This window comes from Paroedura picta, chromosome 12 (assembly GCF_049243985.1).
Source record: "Paroedura picta isolate Pp20150507F chromosome 12, Ppicta_v3.0, whole genome shotgun sequence".
In the NCBI taxonomy this organism is placed as follows: Eukaryota; Metazoa; Chordata; class Lepidosauria; order Squamata; family Gekkonidae; genus Paroedura; species Paroedura picta.
In genome coordinates this window covers 35990412-36010209 of record NC_135380.1, presented here as the reverse complement: position 1 = coordinate 36010209, position 19798 = coordinate 35990412, and the positions used below count along the sequence as shown (strand labels likewise).

The 19798-nt window shown below is 48.2% G+C and overlaps 1 protein-coding gene across 1 annotated transcript in view; it reads right to left on the bottom strand.

The window, feature by feature from the left end:
- The window catches only part of NIBAN2 (niban apoptosis regulator 2), a 100967-nt gene that overhangs the window by 21490 nt on the left and 59679 nt on the right, over positions 1–19798 (bottom strand). The window contains exons 3-5 of the mRNA XM_077307092.1: positions 9895–10023; positions 8331–8436; positions 5696–5863 (exon numbers count right to left, since the gene is read on the bottom strand). Of these exons, the coding sequence (XP_077163207.1) occupies positions 5696–5863; positions 8331–8436; positions 9895–10023 (403 nt within the window). The remainder of the gene's footprint in view (positions 1–5695; positions 5864–8330; positions 8437–9894; positions 10024–19798) is intronic.

The following is a 19798-nucleotide window of genomic DNA, read 5'->3' as shown; positions in this document are numbered from 1 at the left end:
TGACTACCCCTGCTCTACGTGATGGCCCTTCAAGTACTTGAGGAATAAATCAGAATGGAGCCAGGATTCTCTGGGTCACAGCACTCTCTTGCCTCTCAGGCAGACTCCAGATGTTGCAGCTAAAGCGTGCCTGCACCAGGTGTAAAATGCTATGCAGCTTTCCTTGACTCCTCCTCCTCTCCCTCCCTGGTCCATCATCACGGCTTCCAGCTTCAAGGCTCTGGGCGATCAAGGCAAGGTGTGCAGGAGAGGAAAAATCCTGACAGCATTTCCTTTGGAAATGGCTTCTGTCTTGGCAGATGAGAGAGACGAGCATCCAGCGCTGGGTCGGCTCCAGAACCCAGGTGCCCACTTCTTGGCTGTAAATTGCAGCATGTGCAAAGCTCCCCTTTGAAGTATCTTTTCAAGGATTTCCGAGGCAAGGAACCTTCTGGCGCCATTCCAGGGAAATCCTTTGCAAGGCTTGCAACTACTCCCCTAAGGCATCCAAGAGAAGCTGCCAGTAGTCAGAAAGGGCTCAAAGGGGCCTGCCTTCTTCCTGAAAGGCCACCTTCTCCTGGGGAGGGAAGCTGAACCTTTCCCAGCCAGAAACCCTTGACGCACCTCCTAAAACGTTACAGTCCCACCCATGTAGGAGCCCATGACAGACTGCTCTCTGTAGAAGAGCATCTGCTTGGCATGCAGAAGGGCCCAGGTTCAATCCCCGGTATCTCCAGTTAATAGGATCAGGTAGGAGGTGATGGGAAAGATCTCTGCTTAAGACCCTGAAGAGCCACTGCCAATCTGGGTGGGCAGTCCTGACCGTGATCAACCAAGGGTCTGATTCAGTATAAGACAGTTTCACATGTTCAGGGTTCCAATGCAAAATGACCCAACGGGCTGGAAAACTGCTCTAGCCATGCAGCTGAAAAGCCACCACAGACCCGAGACAGGACTGGCTGTACTGCACCAGTGAACTTCCCCCAAGCATGGCATTTGGCTGTTTTCACTTTGGAGAAAGTCAAACAAGTTTCTAGCCCCCAAGGCCGAAAGCCTGCCAGCAGTTCCTGCAGTCCAAGCTTCATTCCACCACTGATCTCTAGATACCCAAGAAGACCTTCGATACGAGAAGCCCAGGGGTATGGCTTTTGAGCCTTCTGACTCCATGGGTCACTGTGAAGTGACCGTCTCAGCTTGAGATGGCACCAAAACAATGCACTCCCCTACTCAACAGCTGCAGGGCCAGCTTCAAGGTATGTACTGCAATGGAAATACACTGCAGTATACTAGTTCTGCCAGGAGACGAACTAATTCCACACATCTGGGATTGGAAATCGGAGCACTTCCATGCTTTGCGTGGAAAAGGTCTTTGGTGCAAGGCTCAGTTAAAAGATCTTGGATAGCAAAGGTTAGAAAAGCGCCTTCTCTCCGCCCCAGGTTCTGCAAAGCTGCTGCCCTTCAAGCCGTACTGAGCTACAGAGAGACAAATGGTCTGATGCGGCGAGGCAGAATCATATGAAGTTTGAAGGACCTCTCTCAAATGATCTTGTATTTCATATGTTCAGGTGCCATGACTGGCCATGCACAAGAGACCCGCTGGATCAAGCCAGGGATTCACCGATTACAAACATGCTGCTGCACCACCAGCAGCTGGTACCCTGTGGTAGACTGCCCCCTGCACATGAGGTTCCATTGAGCCAAAATTAATATTCATTGAAAGAGTCATTAATCTGTCTGTCCTTAAGTCCAGTGTCGGTGAGTTCCTTAAGTTAACTGCGTACAGCCTGTGACACAAGCAAGTTCAAGTCAAGAAGAAGAGGCACAAGCGCTCCCTTCTTCATCCCAGGTGAGGCACCAGGACTCTCCTGTGCAGCCAACGCCCAGGGAAGGCAAGATGAGGCAGGGCAGCCCAGGGATCGCTCTCATCAGTCTCACGCACCTGCCGTTTGACCTCGGTTATGCAACACTCAGCGTAGTCCCTGGCTCCAAAAGGAAGGTGGGCAAGGAGCCATCTCAGACAAGCATTTCATTAACCTCCGTGGCAAAGGCGGGAATTAGAAAGGAGGGGGGAAAGGCATTGAAGAGGAAACTCTCACATGCTACCGCTTGGCAGGTTGGACAGTGTGAGATGGAAGGGGAGGGGGGGCTCTGCCCAGCTGGCAGTGGGAAAGACACTCCAGAGGTAGGTTCCCCCCTCTCCCAGGGGCAGGGAGGGAGGCAGCTGGGTTTCTGCTCATTTTAACACTCCCCCACCCCCATGCCACGCACGCCCTGTGCCAGAAAACCAGCCAAGGGAGGGATGGAGCTGGATGGGTGGGGACGATGGTACATACAAATGCCACCCACTACCAAGGAACACCCCACCCCAGGCAGGGCACAAGGCCCAGTCAGCAGAGGGACTCCCTGTTGTCTGAGCAGGTTCCAAGGCCCACAAAGGAAGGGGAAAGTGTACAACCGGGAAGGGCACAGTGTCTTTGAGAGGCGGCAAAAGGGGAGGCAGCCGTTGGCAAGGAGCCCTGACCGTCTGGATTAAACTGGAAGCTCAGGTTAGGGGAAGATGAGGAAACTGGTCTTGTGCATCCGAATTTCAGCTGACCTTCCTGCCTATATCCATCAAGGCAACCTTTATTTAAGGAACTGGTATGCTTACGTGCGGCCCCCTTTTGGACAAGATGTGGCATTGGGCAGTTTGTGTTTTGTACTGCATTGTGCATTTGGGGGAAGAGAATTTTAATGTAATTCACAGTTAGGTTTATATATGTTTAAGTTTTGTAAAATTTCAATTGTGTGTTTTATATGCTGTAACCTGCCCTGAAGCTTCAGGGAAGGGCTGGCTCAAAATACAATAATAAACGAAGAAAATAAGTTCAGGGTGGAGAAGGAAATCCTTGAACAGATCTAGCGCTCTGATCATTTAAGTCCACAAGGCGTAGAATGAATTATGGCAAGAATGGGAAAAGCAATCATTGAGCAAATACAGGGGAAACTTTAGAGGTGTAGTCAGTTATAATCCAACCACATTCTGGCTTTTTTCAAGCATCTGGAAAAAAGTTTTCAGGCTCCTGGCTGAACTCAAATATGCCACTTCAGTAAAAATTAAACCTGAACCCGACAATCTCCCTACAACTTAGCTCTTGTTATTTTCACGGATACCACAAGAAAGAAGATTAAGACAGGAGGGGAAGGAATACTGCCTCACAAAATAGAATTCACTCACAGAATTCACTGGCAAAAGGTGTGGGGACAACCACTATATCAGATGACTTGGAAGAGTATTGGACAAAGCTGTAGAGAATTCCAGAGGCTGTATGCCTCCGAATGCCAGGGGGCGCTGTTGTCTTCCTCTCTAGCTTGTGGGCTTTCCTAAGGCATCTGTGATTGGCCACTCTAGGAGACTGAATGCTGGACTTTATAAACCTTTGGTATGACCCAGAAGGGTTTCTCTTGTGTTCCAGGATGCCCTGGGGACTCTGTACAAGGAGTGTTAAAGAAATGCCTGGCTAGTCAAAGTGAAGACTGCATCCAGTCTGCTGTTCTCCCCACAGCCAGTTTATTTTCACAGGGCTAAATCAGGAAGTTCTTTGAGAGGGAGGGTAACTCAAGACCCAAGAACATTTACGCAGCCTTCACTCTTTCAGATTTTGCCAGCTCTGCTGACCTTGCCCAACCCTGGAGCCGAGCGATTAAGGCACTCCTCTCTGGGTATCTGGCACCGCCAGCTGAACCAGCATGGTCAACACATGGACACAGACCGCACTGGCTACATGCTAATTTCCCTTCTGTGCCATCTTTTGAACCATCAGAGGCGCATGACGCAATCCGCTGGCAAAGAAAACCCAGGGGTGTGACTCCAAGGCATTCCATGCCCCGTGGGTAACTGTTTTGGCCACTGCCAGGTTTTCTTTTAAACCAGTTCTTTAAAATAAGCAGCTGGCAGTTTAAACAGAAACACACATACAACTTGGGATGCAGCCATGGGAAAAAACCTCTCTCGCGTCACCTGCCGCTTAACTCCCACCCCCAGACTCTCAGTGTGGCGCATCAGATGTTGCTTCCATAAGAATTTTTTTTTTAAAAAGAGCAGCCGGATCTTGGTGTGTGGCTGGCAAAAAATAATTCTACACCCACAGTAAGTGGAGGTTCTTTAGGCATAGTGCCATGTGCCAGGAAGAGAGACTGAAGCATTAAAATTAAGACTAAAGTCTAAAAATTAAATAATAATAATAATAATAATAATAATAATAATAATAATAATAATAATAATAATAATAATAATAATAATAATAATAATAATAATAATAATAATAATAATAATAAACACAATCTGAAGGTCCACTTCTAAAACCAGATGCAGCCTGGTGTAGGGGTAAGAGCCATGGGCTGAGATAGGGAGAGCCCAAGTTCAAATCCCCAGTTGTTCATTAATGACTCTGGGCCAGATTGTTTCAAAAGATGTTGAATCTCAGAACCATCAGGGGCACATCCCTCCAGACTTCGCATGAGCCCACACTCAGTAGGAACCTTATGCACGTCACTGAGCTCTCTGGAGTACATCCTAATCAATGTCCCATGAGTCTGCACAGTAACAACAGCCCTGTTGGGTGGGCTAACATCACCGTTGTGATACAGATGAGGATGTTGAGAGCAGCTTGCTGGAGTCCACCTGGTGAGTTTTGTGGCAGAGGAGAGGATTTGAACCAGGGACCTCCCAGATCTCAGCCTGTCCTCATAAACATTACACCAGGCTTTATCAACCAGGATTTCATGACACCCTGGGGTTTCTTGATGGCCCTAGAAGGGTGGGAGGTTAATTACTTTTAAATTAATTATTTTTTAAATTTGTTAAGCATTTATTGGGTAGTATGACCACAGATGGCCATGTTGACCTGCCCCTCCCTCCCAAAATGACCAAGGCCCGGACTAGGTAGGAAGGGGAGGGGCCCCCAGTGGGAGTGTACACAACTATGTTTCCCAACTATATTCACCATTTCTGGGTGGCTTCTCGAAGCCTGAAGAATGTTTCAGGAGCTTCTCAATGGTAAAAAAAAAAATAATTGAGAAAGGCTGTCCTAGACCATCCTGATGCATGCGGGATAAAAATCAGCACAGATGTCTGCACAGCACATGTAGTGCTTATTTATTTATCGTATGGCATGTGTGTAGTACAGCCAGGAGATCCTAAGATGGTCCGGCTGCCAGGCAAGAGATGTTTGGAGGGGGTTTGTCATAGCCTGCCCTTGCATCATAAACCAGGTATTTGGGGGAGGTTGCTCTTCCAAGAGCTAGCCAGGGCTGATCCTGCTTAGCTTCCACAGAGGTGATGGAGTCGTGCTTGCCTGGACTACTCAGTTCACGTCAACTGAGTTAACTGCAGGCTCATTTGCATTTCTGACCAGAGATTTAAAGTTAAGCATCTGGAAAATGTACATTTCTACCCTCCTCCCTCTAGATCAGGGGTAGTCAACCTGTGGTCCTCCAGATGTTCCTGGACTACAATTCCCATGAGCCCCTGCCAGCATTTGCTGGCAGGGGCTCATGGGAATTGTGGTCCAGGAACATCTGGAGGACCACAGGTTGACTACCCCTGCTCTAGATGGAATCCTTGAGATTCATGCTGAAACCCCCCCCCCTTGCAGGCAGCCTCTAGAAATAGAGGAGGGAGCGCCAACAGAAGCACAGCAGCCTTCCTAAAGAGGGGGCTCATCGCCCCACATACCATTGTTGCAGTGGCGCACGCAGTCCTGGAAGACGGCCCGCCACTTCTCGTGCTCCTTGCCAGTCATCATGCAGAAGTAGTAGTGGCGGGCATAAGGGTGCCAGAGGATGAGTGGGAACTGGGTGGGGCACTTCAGGACGGTGGCATTGCCAGACTTGGGCGCAGGACCTGGAGAGGAAAGACCAAGCAGGTGAGTGGCAGGAGGTCAGAAAAACCCTGCTGTGATTCCAAATGCTCGATTCTCATTTTAAAAAAGTATCACACAAATGCAGTCTTGTCCTAGAAAAGACAGCAAACCTAAACTTGACTACAGCACCCAAAAAGAAGAGTTGTTTTTTATACCCTGCTTTTCACCACCTGAATAAACAGAGAGAAATTTCCAAGCTGGCGGTGGCAAAATGCTTTATTCAGAACGAGTTCCTAGGTATAAAACCTCGTTTTCGTATTTTACTTCCTCAGTACTTATTTCTGAATTGGTTGTTTTTCAGGGATACAAACAAAGTCTTCAACCCACTACCTAATTCTTCTCACAACAGACACCCTGTGAGGTAGGTGGGGCTGAGAGAGCTCTGAGAAAACTGCCCTGTGGGAACAGCCCTAACAGGACTGTGACTAGCTAAAGGACACCCAGCTGGCTGCATGTTTAAGAGTGAGGAATCAAAACCAGATCTGCAGATTAGAAGTCACTGCTCTTAACCATTACGCCAGAGGCTGCCTGTTGTGTCTCAAAATGAGTCACTGTTTTGGCCATCATTCCACAGCCAATCAGTGACTCCTCCTGAGGTATCTTGACATCATCTTTTCTGATGCTAAGGTTATTGGAATTACTTAGCCTCCAAGGAGGCTAGCCGCTGCATCTCTGCATGTTACCACCTTAGGAAACCAACCAAGGGCAGCAATGTGACAGGCAGCCAACTCAAAGAACAAGCAATTCTGCCATGTCAGCGATGGAATCAGTCCAATCACTCTCAAGGTAACATCGCTGGTAGCCCTCAAAGGAGGCTGCCTGCTGCCTCATTGCGTGACTCACTGCCCTGGGATTGCCCAATCAGGAGACACCATCCAGCCGTACCAATTTCCGTCAAGTCAACAGAAAAGCAATTTAGCCGCATGTCACACAAAAAGGGGAAATGGAACAAAGCTTTGGAGGGCCTGTACAAGGGACACAGCTGTATGACAAGCTCCTGGCCTGTCTCTACAATGGGAGAGACAAAGCAGTTTCCTGCCATGTGCCAGGAGACATGCAGATGTGCAAGCCATCAGGACTTCACTGTCAGTGGCAAGTTTCCAGAAGAAAGGAGGAGAAACATCTGGAAGGCTTACGGTCAGAGAGACATAAATTGCAATATGAGTGGGTGAGGGAGCTTAGCTCCAGGTTGCCACATAGCAACACACACAGAGATGGTCCAAGTGATGCTGTGGGGGAGGGACAGAAGAAGGCAGATCAGTACAGTGCCTGCAAACATCTGCTAGAAGGTGGGGTCCCTTTTGTGCCAAGGGCTGTGATTGTCAAGGCAAGAGCTGGGAACCCAGCAGTGTGCTTTGCTGTACAGACCAAGCTTCGGGTCGGACTCAACGACAGAATTCTGGCCAGCTGCCCCAGCTCTTACCCAACCAGCTACACTGGCCTCCCCTCCCCCCATAAGTACTCTTCTACTTGTTGGTTCTGCCAAAACATCGCAAACACTTCCCATCTCAGGGCTCTCATCCTGAAGAGAGAAACCCACTTCAAGTGAGAACCTGCTGTTCCTGGCCAGCTTTCCTCCAATAATCTCTTTTCATTTTTAGCTCCTGATTTTTGAGGGGAGCAGAGAAATGCCCTCACCTGACCTCTGACTTCACAGACTCAACATCAGAACTTCTTGATGCACTAAGAGCTATTTGTCTGGGTCTTCTCTCCCCAAGAATGAGGGTGGGAGTGCTCTGGAAGCCCCCCAAAGCCCCCAGCCTAGAGTGGACCTTTGGCCTTAAGCAGGGCAATAGCCCCCCTCTCTACCAATACTGCTCTGGTCCTTAAATCTGCTTTCAGAGAACCGAACATAAAAAGAGCTCATTTGAAAACTGCTGGATTAGACTAGTGGTCTATTTAGTCCAGATCTGGTTGTGCACGATGGCCAACCAGTTCCTTTGGAGCAGGGGTAGTCAAACTGCGGCCCTCGAGATGTCCATGGACTACAATTCCCATGAGCCCCTGCCAGCGAATGCTGGCAGGAGCTCATGGGAATTGTAGTCCATGGACATCTCGAGGGCCGCAGTTTGACTACCCCTGTTCTGGATGATCAGCAACTGAACACAAAGGCCTTCCCCTGGTGTTGCCTTCTGGCACTGGGATTCAGAGGTTGACTGCCTCTGAACATGGAGGTTCTCTTTAGTTGTGAGCTAGTAACCACTGACAGACCTATCTTTAGACTGTGAGATTCTGGAAGAAACAAAACCTTGAGGAAGCCATAAACCAGCTCACTCCAGAAATGAAAGAAATTCTGCTTTAGCACCAGGAGGTTTGGCCATCTAACATCTGCCTGGAAAGTAATAGTCAGCAGCTGCTTTGTGCAGTAATGAGACAACCAGTCCAAGGTGTCTTTCCAGCGGTAGCCAGTTGGCCACAACCATCTGAAGGAGTCCAGAGCTCACTCACCTGGCAGGCTGCTGTTGATCAGTTCCAGATATTGATCCACGGAGGTGAGGACTTTGTAACCGGCACTGTTGATTAGAATTCGGGGCTGCAGCCCCCTCTCATAGGCCTGGAGGAGAGGAAAACGTCCACACATGTGAACTCTAAAAAGGGAAACAGGTACCCAAGACAATAGCCTGGAGAAAGGGCCACCTATAGTTGGAGGAAGCTCTCAAGTTCACTGAGCCAAGAGGCAGGATACAGGCCTCAAGATCTCAGTTCCAATGAAATCTGGAATTGCACTAAACATCCCTATACTTTGCAGTTACATTGTGAATTTGCACCAACCTACCTTTCAACGAGTTTCTGGTTTCCCTTCCAAATACTACTTAGGATACCAGATGGACTGGCAAATCTACGGGACTGCCTTTTCCACTACACCCTCCCAAAGAACATTAAGCTCATTCGACCAAAACCTGCTTAGGATTCCTGGCCCAGAGAAAGTAAGCCTGGCCTTGACCAGGGATGGGGCCTTTTCAGCCTTGGCCCCGGCTGGGTGGAACACACTGTTGAAAGAGATCAGGCCCTTTCAGGACCTTGGCCAGCTCCACAGGGTAACAGCGCTGTTCCACCAGGCCTACTGTCAAGGCCCTGACGGACCACCAAAAAGCGCTAGCCTCCAGATTGAAACAAATGGATGATCTACAGCAGGGGTAGTCAAACTGCGGCCCTCCAGATGTCCATGGACTACAATTCCCAGGAGCCCCTGCCAGCGAATGCTGGCAGGGGCTCCTGGGAATTGTAGTCCATGGACATCTGGAGGGCCGCAGTTTGACTACCCCTGATCTACAGTCTGACAATGGTGAACCCTTCCCCCCAACTCTAAATTAGTTGGAGTCCACACAAATTTCAAATTATTTTCCTGATTTCTATGTCATTTTACATTTCACCTGACTCATTGGCTAAGGTATTCAGGAAGGGCGGCTGATAAAAATATTTTTTAAAGATTTACTAACCAAAGCCGCCTCTGCTTAGCTTTCGGGATGTAATGAAACCGGGCTAACCTGGGCTTTCCAGGTTGCAGCACATGTGCCAAAAAACCTTGGGCTTGCTCTGCTGGGACCAAAGACACGACTACAGATGGTGTGAGCACCAGTCTTCCAAAACGGGGCCACTGACAGCAAAACTAAGCAAGACACTCCAGCTCCCCACCACCTTCTACCCTGGGCCGCAAGCTAGGCTAGATGGAGAGATTCAAAGCAAACCAATAAATTTTTATTCAAGGTATGAGCTTCCGTGTGTACATGAGGAAGTGTGCGTGCACATGAAACCTCATGTATACCTTGAATAAGAATGTGTTGGTCTTAAAGGTGCCCCTGGACTCTACATTTGCTCTCCAAAAGCTACTCCTCTTTGAACCGCTATAATTGGAGGCCTCTTTGGAGACCCAGGAGAACTCTTAAGGACCACTCGAGTTCCACAGCTACCGGGCTCCTGATCAAACGGCAACTCTTGGCACGCAGATTCCCTCCTTTTCCCACCAGCAAGCACCATGTGACATTTGTCTGTAAGGATGGGAGTGACTCACCAGTTTGTTTTCATAGAGCACCAGCCCGTAATTGTGCGGCACAACGCTATAACGGTTTCTCCACTTCTTGTTTTCTTCCATGTACTGGAAAAGATTTCCTGAGAAGATGGTGCGATCCTCCAGTGGAACCTGGCGAGAAGAAGAGGGGGAAATAGAGAATGCCGTGAGCAAAGAGAAACACAGGCTCCGCAATGAGAATCCAAGACTGATTTCATGCAGGCTCCGTCATGTCAACCGGACTGTAAAAATCACTCTCTTCAAAGTCCTTTTTTCTATCTTGAGAGCAGCAACCTCCATTAACAGGGCAGAAGTTCCCCCGACCCAATTTTTCCTCCTGCTTAACTCTTGAAAAAGCAATGTGTGGTGGTCAATGCCCTCTTAGAAGAGGCATTCCCTCTGAAGAGGTATTCCCTCCAATACAAGAGGATGCCTCTTCCATGAGGCTACTATCTTATCAAAAACACGTGGTTTGTTCTTCAAAAGCACTCCTTTATCCAGCACAAGGTGTATGCAGATGTCATTGCATCAATGATGAAATTAAAACCTCCTGATTTAAATCAACAGTGATGGCTTTAAAGCAATCAAGTGACAATAGCACTGCCCTCAGAGTGATAAGGTTGCGTCCACAGCCTACAGCAATGGCCTGGACTCCAAGCAACCTTTGCAGCATCTAATAAGGAGGAATTTAAGGCCACTGAGAGTTCTTCCATGCCCAGGAAAAAATGTAACCTGCCCCGGAGCTGCAGCAAAGGTGGCCAAAGTGTGGCTCTTCGGATGTTCCTGGACTACAATTGCCATGAGCCCCTTCCAGCAAGTGTGGCTCTTCAGATGTCCATGGAATACAATGCCCATGAGTCTCTGCCAGCAAGTGTGGCTCTCCAGGTGTCCCTGGACTACAATGATCATGAGTCTCTGCCAGCAAGTGTGTCTCTCCAGGTGTCACTGGACTACAATGACCATGAGCCCCTGCCAGCAAGTGTAGCACTTCAGATGTCTATGGAATACAATGCCCATGAGTCTCTGCCAGCAAGTGTGGCTCTCCAGGTGTCCCTGGAATACAATGACCATGAGTCTCTGCCAGCAAGTGTGGCTCTCCAGGTGTCACTGGACTACAATGACCATGAGCCCCTGCCAACAAGTGTAGCACTTCAGATGTCCATGGAATACAATGTCCATGAGTCTCTGCCAGCAAGTGTGGCTCTCCAGGTATCCCTGGACTACAATGACCATGAGCCCCTGCTAGCATGTGCTGGCAGGGGCTCATGGTAATTGTAATCCATGGACATTTGGAGAGCTACACTTTGGCCAGCCCTGAGCTACACATTCCCCCTGCATCTGCCTTCCCACTCCGCCAATATGCTGGAAACTCCTGGTACACATCAGTCTTGCAAGAAAGTCTGATTTAAAATTATTAGCATTGTGACTTGGAAGGGGGCGGGGGAGTGACATAGAGAACCATTCATCTTCCAATTAGCAGAGGCCTCCCTCCCTGGAGAAGATTCATGCCAATGGTTACTACATTCAAATGGCTATTTTGCTAGCCCAAGGGCTACACCCTGAGCAGCTGTTTAATATACAGGACAGGATGTTAACAGACCAATGCAATACAAAGTTGGAGTCCAAGAACACCTTTAAGACCAACGAGGTTTCATTCGAGATGGGAGCTTTTGCATGCATGCACACTCCTTCAGACCAGGAAACCGAAATCACTGGACTGCATACATAAGGCAAGACTAAATAGAATAGCGAGTAGCATCATGAAAATAAGCCACAAATACGCAGCAGAACAAAGGCATTTAGCAGATAAAAGACCCTCGCTAGCATCACAGGCTGACTATCCTCTGGGTTCAATTTCAGTTCAAAAATCATTGTAGAAGGAATAAAAATGCCAAGAGCCGTGATTAATGGCAGATGCCAGCTGCAGAGCAGGCGCCACCGGACCCAAACTTTGCCCTGCTGCTTCAGACCAACCCACCTAGATCAATGCGCACTGTAAGCATTTCAGAAGCCGTGCTGCACCATGGTTTGAGCTTCCAAATGAGAAAGGTTTTGAATGGCTTTGCTTCCTATATTCTTCCGAATTTATAAAGTCCATTGCACCCTGCCATGTGGCACCTTCTGGGAGGAGCTAACAACCAGAACTCCAAGACCACAAGGGACACCAACACGCATTTCTCTTCAAAGGCTCTTCTGCTAGCTCAAGAACAGCAGTCCCCGTTAACAGGGTAGCAGTTCTCCACGCCAGATTTTTCCTCATCCTTAACTCTTGAAAAAGCAAGGCCTGCTGGTAGACATAAGAGGAATTCCTTCCAGCACAAGAGGATGCCTCTTCCAACAGCGTAACTTCCAGCCATGGCTTCCAATTTTGAGTTTGCCAGTCAATCACAAATACTGGGTTGTCAGTCCAGATAGTGTGACAACTATGACGAGCCTGGGCAGCAGATGAATGAGCTGGCCTTTATTCCAGACATTTTATCAAATCACAGCCAAACTTCCTTGGTGCAGGGCTTGAAATGAGACAAAATCGGAAGTTGCATTTTGGGTCAGCGTTACTTGGGGACATCAGTTTTAAGAACAGATAGGATGCAAGAGCAGCAACTAAGGACAGATAATACTGTCCTCACCTTATAAAACTGTTTTAAGGATGCACATGCACCTGAAATGCACGGTATAAAGCAGGGGTGGCCAAACTGTGGCTCTCCAGATGTCCCTGGACTACAATTACCATGAGCCCCTGCCATACTGGCAGGGGCTCATGGTAATTGTAGTCCAGGCACATCTGGAGAGCCAGTTTGACCATCCCTGATATAAAGAGTGTCATGGTTTGAGCCACCATCAAAATCCCACAGGAATGACTTAGGCAATCTGTTGTAATTCTGCCACCTGTTCATTTTAGCAGACACTGCCATGATTTTACATTCAGGCTGTCCCAGGATGAACTGCCACCTATCTTTAATTCTTTAGCAATCCTGGGAGTCTCTGCCGAAGCTTCCCCATGATTCAGGAGAATTCACTTCCTGGGCTGCTTTGTGTGACCAGGGAGCATAAACAGGAACAAACCCACCCACCTTACTCCCTCTTACACACTTTATGAAGAACATGAGCATCAGCCTTGAGCCAGTGTCCCAAATAGAGGCTGACCACTGGACTCCTTTCTTTTCTTTCCAGTTCCCCTTTTCAGAAACTAGAGGAAATGTGCCTTTGTGATGTCAGATGGGCTCCAGTGCAAAAAAAGCAAACCAGAGCTGGAGATGAACCAGCTGGCCGTACGGAAAGAGCTGCATGTCTGATAATGAAATCCTTTTTATTCAGATGCAGCATTGATATTCATTTTATATTGCTATCAATAAGGACAACAGAGAAAAAATAGGGGGAGGGTATAAACTGGCAGCTAGGTTATTAAACAATTTACAATGAAATACCAAGCAGAGTTATGCAGTCATCATTAAATTATCTGCATGGATGTTTTGGAGGTTTGGGGGGGGGCTGCCTCATTGCACACCAAGAAAAGCCCACATGCCTCAGGGCGCTCCAGGCCTGGGGGTTGAGCAGCCCTTAAATCTGGGACAGCCTTCTCCAACCTTTTGTCCATGGCAGAACTCCTGAAGTATTTTTCAGGCTCCGAGGACCCCCGGAAGTGGTGACTTGCCCCTTCAGAGAAGTTAGGTGTGGCAGCCAGCCAGTCTATCAACTGACCATTTACTGTTTCCATTGTGGAGGGAGAGACTAGGGGAAGTGGGCTCCAGTGATGTCAGTGGCCACCTGAACTCCTAGGAAAGGCACTCCCAGTGAGCTCTCACATAACCCCAGGGCTCCCTCGAATCCTGGCTGGAAATCCCTGATATAGGCCAAGTACTGTTTGACGTTTTGGTGGCTCAGAGCTGATTGTCCCTCTGACAGCATGTCAGAAAAAGGTAAGGACAGAACTCGTCCCCTGCCATGTTTGTGTTCTATACACAGGGATTTATATTTGCTTCTTAAAACAGGTATATCCTGCATCTCCTTGGAGTGCAAGGTAGATTTAAACAGAGGAACATCCAGTCAGATGATGTTCCTGAGACATGAAGTGGTCCTGGCCCAAACTCAGGTGTGCCGCCTCAGTTAGAATTAGGGATGCCTCTCTCTCTCTCACACACACACACATACACAAGAGCAACATACCCTAGTAATAAGATGACGTGCACCCCCCCACACACACAACATCTGCCTGGACAAGGTCCAACCTTAACCACAAGGGCAGGACATCCAAGGGTGCTTATTAAAGCCTGGGTGTTTCTTGGATGTGGGTGTCCTGCAACAAAACACAGGCGGATGCAGAAGTAGTAAGGGCACCGCTCACAAGTCCCCCTGGCTGTTTACGCACCTCCCAATTAAAGTGTCTGTCCCATGGCAGGCACAGGACAAAAACAGCACCCCCCCTCCACCCACACCTCTTTCACTGGCAGCTCCACATTAGCCTGCCAGGAAGTAATAACGGAGCATCTGGGGAAATGTGTTTGGGATTAGGAGCACTGGTTGTGCCTTTCCATTTGGGTCCTTTGCCAGACACCTGGGATGCGGTCCTGGAGGCACCAGCATGAAGCCAACCACCCCCTGGCACTCCCCTGAGACCCTCTGTTTTCCCAAAATATCACTCCTCGGTTGAAGTGAGGATGGCCAAGGGGATGAAGTCAACCCTTTGCTGTGACTGCAGAAGCGGAAAGAGGAAGGATTTCAACCCGGGGTCCTCCGCCACCCCTAACCCTGACCCCCACTCCGTGCTGGTTCTAAAGCCCTGAGAATTGTCTTTTCAGGAGTCAGAAAGGGCTGTGGGAATAGTGAAGAACATAGCAAAGCTCCACATTTCATGCACAGGTAGGACACACACCATCAGTGATGCAGAGGGGGTGTGTGTCAAAATGCTTCACTCACAACGGGTTTTTGGACGGGAGATTCAGAAGTCTGCAAGAGGAAGATTCAGAAGTCTGCAAGAGGATATTTCTGACACCGCTTTGCCATGAGGTCTGTCATGAGGGTGTACCTTCTTGTGAAAGCCTCGCATGTCCACAGACATCTTTAAGAAATATGGGGAAGATTCATCTTGGGAGTTGGCGGTGTTAGCAGGTTTCCCTAGGGTGTGCACAACTCACAATTTTATGCAGATGTGGCCGCAGATGCAAGTCCCCACAAGTCAGCATGAAGTGGTAGGGTGCGGGACAGGGGCCCAAGAGGCCAGCAGGTAGGACCCAACAAGCTCAAATGCAATCCTTAATTGCATTTGAGCTTGTTAGGTTCCCCCCCCCCCAAGCTTTCTAAATGCAGCAGCCAGGATCCTCACAGCAACACCGTGGAGGTCTCATATCCAGCCTATTCTCCACCAGCTGCAATGGTTACCAGTTGAATTCCAGATCAGACTAAAGGTTCTGGTAATTACCTTCAAGGCCATACGCGGTCAGGGCCCAGTGTACCTGAGGGACCGCCTCCCCGCCTATGCCCCCAAAAGAGCTCTGCGCTCTACTGCCACCAATCAGCTAAGGATCCCTGGCCCTAAAGAAGTCCGTCTGGACTCGACCAGGGCCAGAACATTCTCTGTTCTGGCCCCTACCTGGTGGAACGAGCTCCCAGAGGAGATCAGGGCCCTGACAAAGCTTAAACAGTTCCGCAGGGCCTGCAAAAAGGAGCTCCTCCACCAGGCATTTGGCTGAGACCAGACGTAATCAACAGTGACTGAAAGGCCCCTGCTCCCCCCCCACCCCCCCTCAGAATTCCATCAATAAGCCCTGGACCTGTTTGTATTACTATATTATTAAACTGTTGTATTGTGCTGTTATTTGGTTACAATTATTAGTTATCAGTTATACATGTTTTACAGACTGTTTTATGTATGGTTCTCTGTTATGATGTAAACCGCCCTGAGCCTCCGGGGAGGGCGGTATAGAAGTATGATCAACAAATCAATCAATCAATCAATCAATCAATCAATAATTAATGCAGTTCCAACAGTTGCAGGAGGGTTTTCCATTGTTTTTGGAGATTTTGAGAACTTTTGCGACAGTCTCTGTTGTTCCAAATGGCACTTTGCTCTCCTTTCTCCAGACAAAGAGATATGGAGACCCTCACATGAAAAAGAAACAGTTTAAAAGACCCTTCCCAGACTTCCATTCATCCCTGATTAAATGAAAAACAAAAACAATTGAAATCCTATTTGAATGAAATGCTTTTTAAGATGAGATGTAGCAGGACAAGTTTTATGGAGGAAAACAAATGGCATTAGAAAATTGCAATTCCTGTGCATACTGCAGACCAGAGATGCTCTGGGTGGTGTCCGTAGATGTTGTGGCAACTGCCCATGCGTTTCTTGCTTCTTCCAGTGCATGTCTTCCCTCCTGCACAAGCAAAGATCCAACCCCAGTTTTCTTCTGCCTCATGGAGTAAGAGACACTGCCAAAGGCATCAGTTTTGCGTCTGTGGGGAGCACCCAATGGAAGGAGCTGCCTTTAGGGCTGGGTGCTTTGGTGCCCGAAGCGGCCGTTCCTGCGTGACAGAGCCCATGCCTCCCCCTCCCCCCCGCGTCACGGTGCTGACTGCTTTGGATGCCGAAGCGCCCAGCCCTAGCTGCCTCTAACATTAATCGAACACTTGCCAAGGCACTTCCTTATGTTGCCATTCGCTCCAGCCCTCAAGGCAGCCATTTTGTGTTGGCTACCTTGGCAGACTCCATCTTTGCTGAACCTGTGGCCATTTTTTGGCTGTACACAACAGGTAGTAGATGCCATGGCCAAGCATCTGGAGCCGATTGAAAAACATGGAGAGGAAGACCCAAAGGTGATCCCCTCTTAAAGCATCTTCTGCTCCAGTGAGGTAGAAGAAATCCAGGATTCCATGGAGGAAAAAGGGCCAAGAGACACTCAGAGGAAGATGGCACTAGCGGATGCATCAGCGGCAGAAACCACGATGGGGACTGCTGCATCACTCTCCCCAAATGTCCAAAGAGCTTCTCTTAATTTGCTAACTGAGATTATTTAAGGATTAGCCTGGTTTCTCGCTGGAGGGCATGGTAATCACCTGGGAGAGCTGCTGTTTGTTTTCCTGAGTGGATACAGCCTTCTACATGCTCATAAATAAATACTGAAACATAACTTGCAATCTGCCCTCTGGGCTCACAATGCAAGAACAGAAACTGGTGTCAGAGACCTGGTAGGGTCCCTATTACTTAAGCTAAAGCCAGATTATTTCTGCATTATGGTGCAAATGTACTTGATTGCAGAGATGTTTGTCTGTTGAGGTACATGAACACCCAGGACCAATCCATAACGTGACCAACAAACAAGTGCAGGGCACAGCAAGTGTGCAAAATTCAGCACGACTACCTAAGAAGGATTCCATATTTCCCAGGGGTAGTCAACCTGTGGTCCTCCAGATGTTCATGGACTACAATTCCCATGAGCCCCTGCCAGCAATTGCACCACTTGAAAACACAACAGATCGTGATGGAGCACAATCTGTACAGTCCAATGCTCTACAGGAGCACTTTCCTTTGTAATCCTGCTCTTGCACTTCCTTCTCGTGACCTGGAGAATTAAGACAGATTTCCAAGGAACCATTGTGCGCTTGAAGCATGCTGCTTTGCGCCCACCGTTAACGTCCCTCGACGCAGTACGGAAAATGCACGACAAGCTTGTGCGCTGCCAACTCTACATCACCAACAGCCACGGGTGTCACAGGCAGGAAAGCATTCAGGGATCCCTCTGGATCAAAGGCTTGAGAGCAGACGGAGCATTATTCCGCAGGCTAGGTCTGGGCGTCTATGTCCTCTCAGCAGACAGACACAACTGCAAATTAAGCTCTTAGGTTGTTTACCCTGAAGGAGGACTGGAGATCAACTAGAGAGAAACATTGCCTCTGTTTATTTTTTTAAAAGATGGGATGAATCGGCCAACAATACAAACAGAGAGGATGGGTTCCGGCTTCTGGCTTTGATTTAGCCTGGTAAGGCCAAGACGACAAGCTACTGATTCCTGCAGGAAAATTCCAAGTACGTTTTCACAGACAATCTACCCTTGAAAGCGCATAATAAAGAACACACCTATGCTAATGATCTGGCGCACGTTGGTATACTTTCTCGTCGCCTGAAAGCAGCTGCCATCTACCATGGGTTAGAAGAAGAAGAGCTGGTTTTTTGTACTCCCTTTTGTACTACCCTCAAAGAAGTCTCAAGCAGCTTACAGTCGCCTACTCTGCCTCTCTCGACAACAGACATCCTGTGAGGTAGGTGGGGCCGAGAGAGCTCTAAGAGATCTGATCTGCGAGAACAGCTCTACATGAACTTTGACAGGCCCAAGGTTGCCCAGTTGACTGCATGCAGAGGAGGAGCAGGGAATCAAACCCGGCTCTCCAGATTAGAGGCCAAAACTCTTAACCACTACATCAAGCTGGCTCTCAATGTGGATTGTCCTTTAGATGTGCTCGCATGGACACCATGGGACAATTTTTTAAGGATTATTCTGTCAAATTTGCCTCGTCTCCCACAGTTAAAAGATAAGAGTACATAAATGTGGATTTTTTCTCTCCCCCCCCCCCCTCCTTGAAGAACCACATAAAATGAATATCCTGTTCTGGGAATCTCCCAGAGTCCTCTGGGGGCTTGATTGTCTACAACCCATGTAGCAACATTCTGTGCAACACACAATAGTCATCTTGGGAAGGTGAAGTGTATATACTACTGAAAGGTTCATGTATCCAAAAGGTCAAGAAGCTAGAGGACTAGTTCTAGAAGCACAGAAAAGTAGCTAAAGGTGGTTTAAATGTAACAGCTTTCATTAAAAACAACACAAATCATTGGTCCACCAGAATTATCTGCTCTGATGGGCCAGGGTCTCAAGGCCCTTGCTCTTTTCAGTGGAGATGCTGGGGATTGAACCTGGGACCTTCGGCATGCCAAGCAGATGCTCAGCCGCTGAACCACAGATCAAGCTTCTAGCACCGGATTACAAAAGCTGGCCCTGACACTTGGCATCAGGCATTGCCCTCATGTTTCCAAGCCTCTCTAGGTTCCCCTTCCCCCATGAAGGTAGGGAGACAGAAAAGGTTTCATAATTTAGGCAGAGATGGAACAGCCAATCTCTACTAAGAGGTAGCAATTCTAGCACAGCTCTGCATAAAGCATAACTCGATAGTCCAATCACAACCAGTGCAGAAATGGGGTCGAAATACTCACCCTGCAAGGTAGACAGTTGGATAGAGGGAAGGACAGGATAGAATATCAGATACAGTAGAGACAAACATAATCTAAAGGCATTTTACTTGATTTATTTCTTGCAGAACACCTGGTAGTTCTGGAGAATTGCTGACACAGTTAACACTTGAGTATCAGAAGTCTGGCACACTAAATTCCTCTCTTGCTCTTTCTCTCTCTGATGACTCTTGAAAAAAGATGCATCTCTTCATCTTCTAAAACCCACAGGAGAGCAAGTACTACTGAGTGGTTTAGCCTCTATCTTATGGCTCCCCTAACCGGTTTTCCCAAACCACTGAGAGGCAAACCTCTGTGGTGGCTGGATAGCGAGCAATTAATACAATATTTTTTCTCATCTCCTCAGTATCCATTCACTTAATAATAAAACAATGTTAAAAACAATGTATTGATGGGAACAGATAATATGTTATTGTAGGTAGGGGGGGGAAGGGTTATAACATGTAAAGAAGAAGGGGGAAGAAACCTCAAGGAAGTCAGCTGCAGGGACAAGGAATCAATATATCTTCTAGAGCAGTCCATTAACCCAAGTGATAAGATGGCCTATCCATTACCTATCCATTACGATCATTCCTATCCATTACGTTCATTCCGTTAACCAGGTTCTCTCCGTGTACCCCCGAGCTACATCCCAAAATGTCATATTCACAGATGCCCTGCCAAAAACAACAA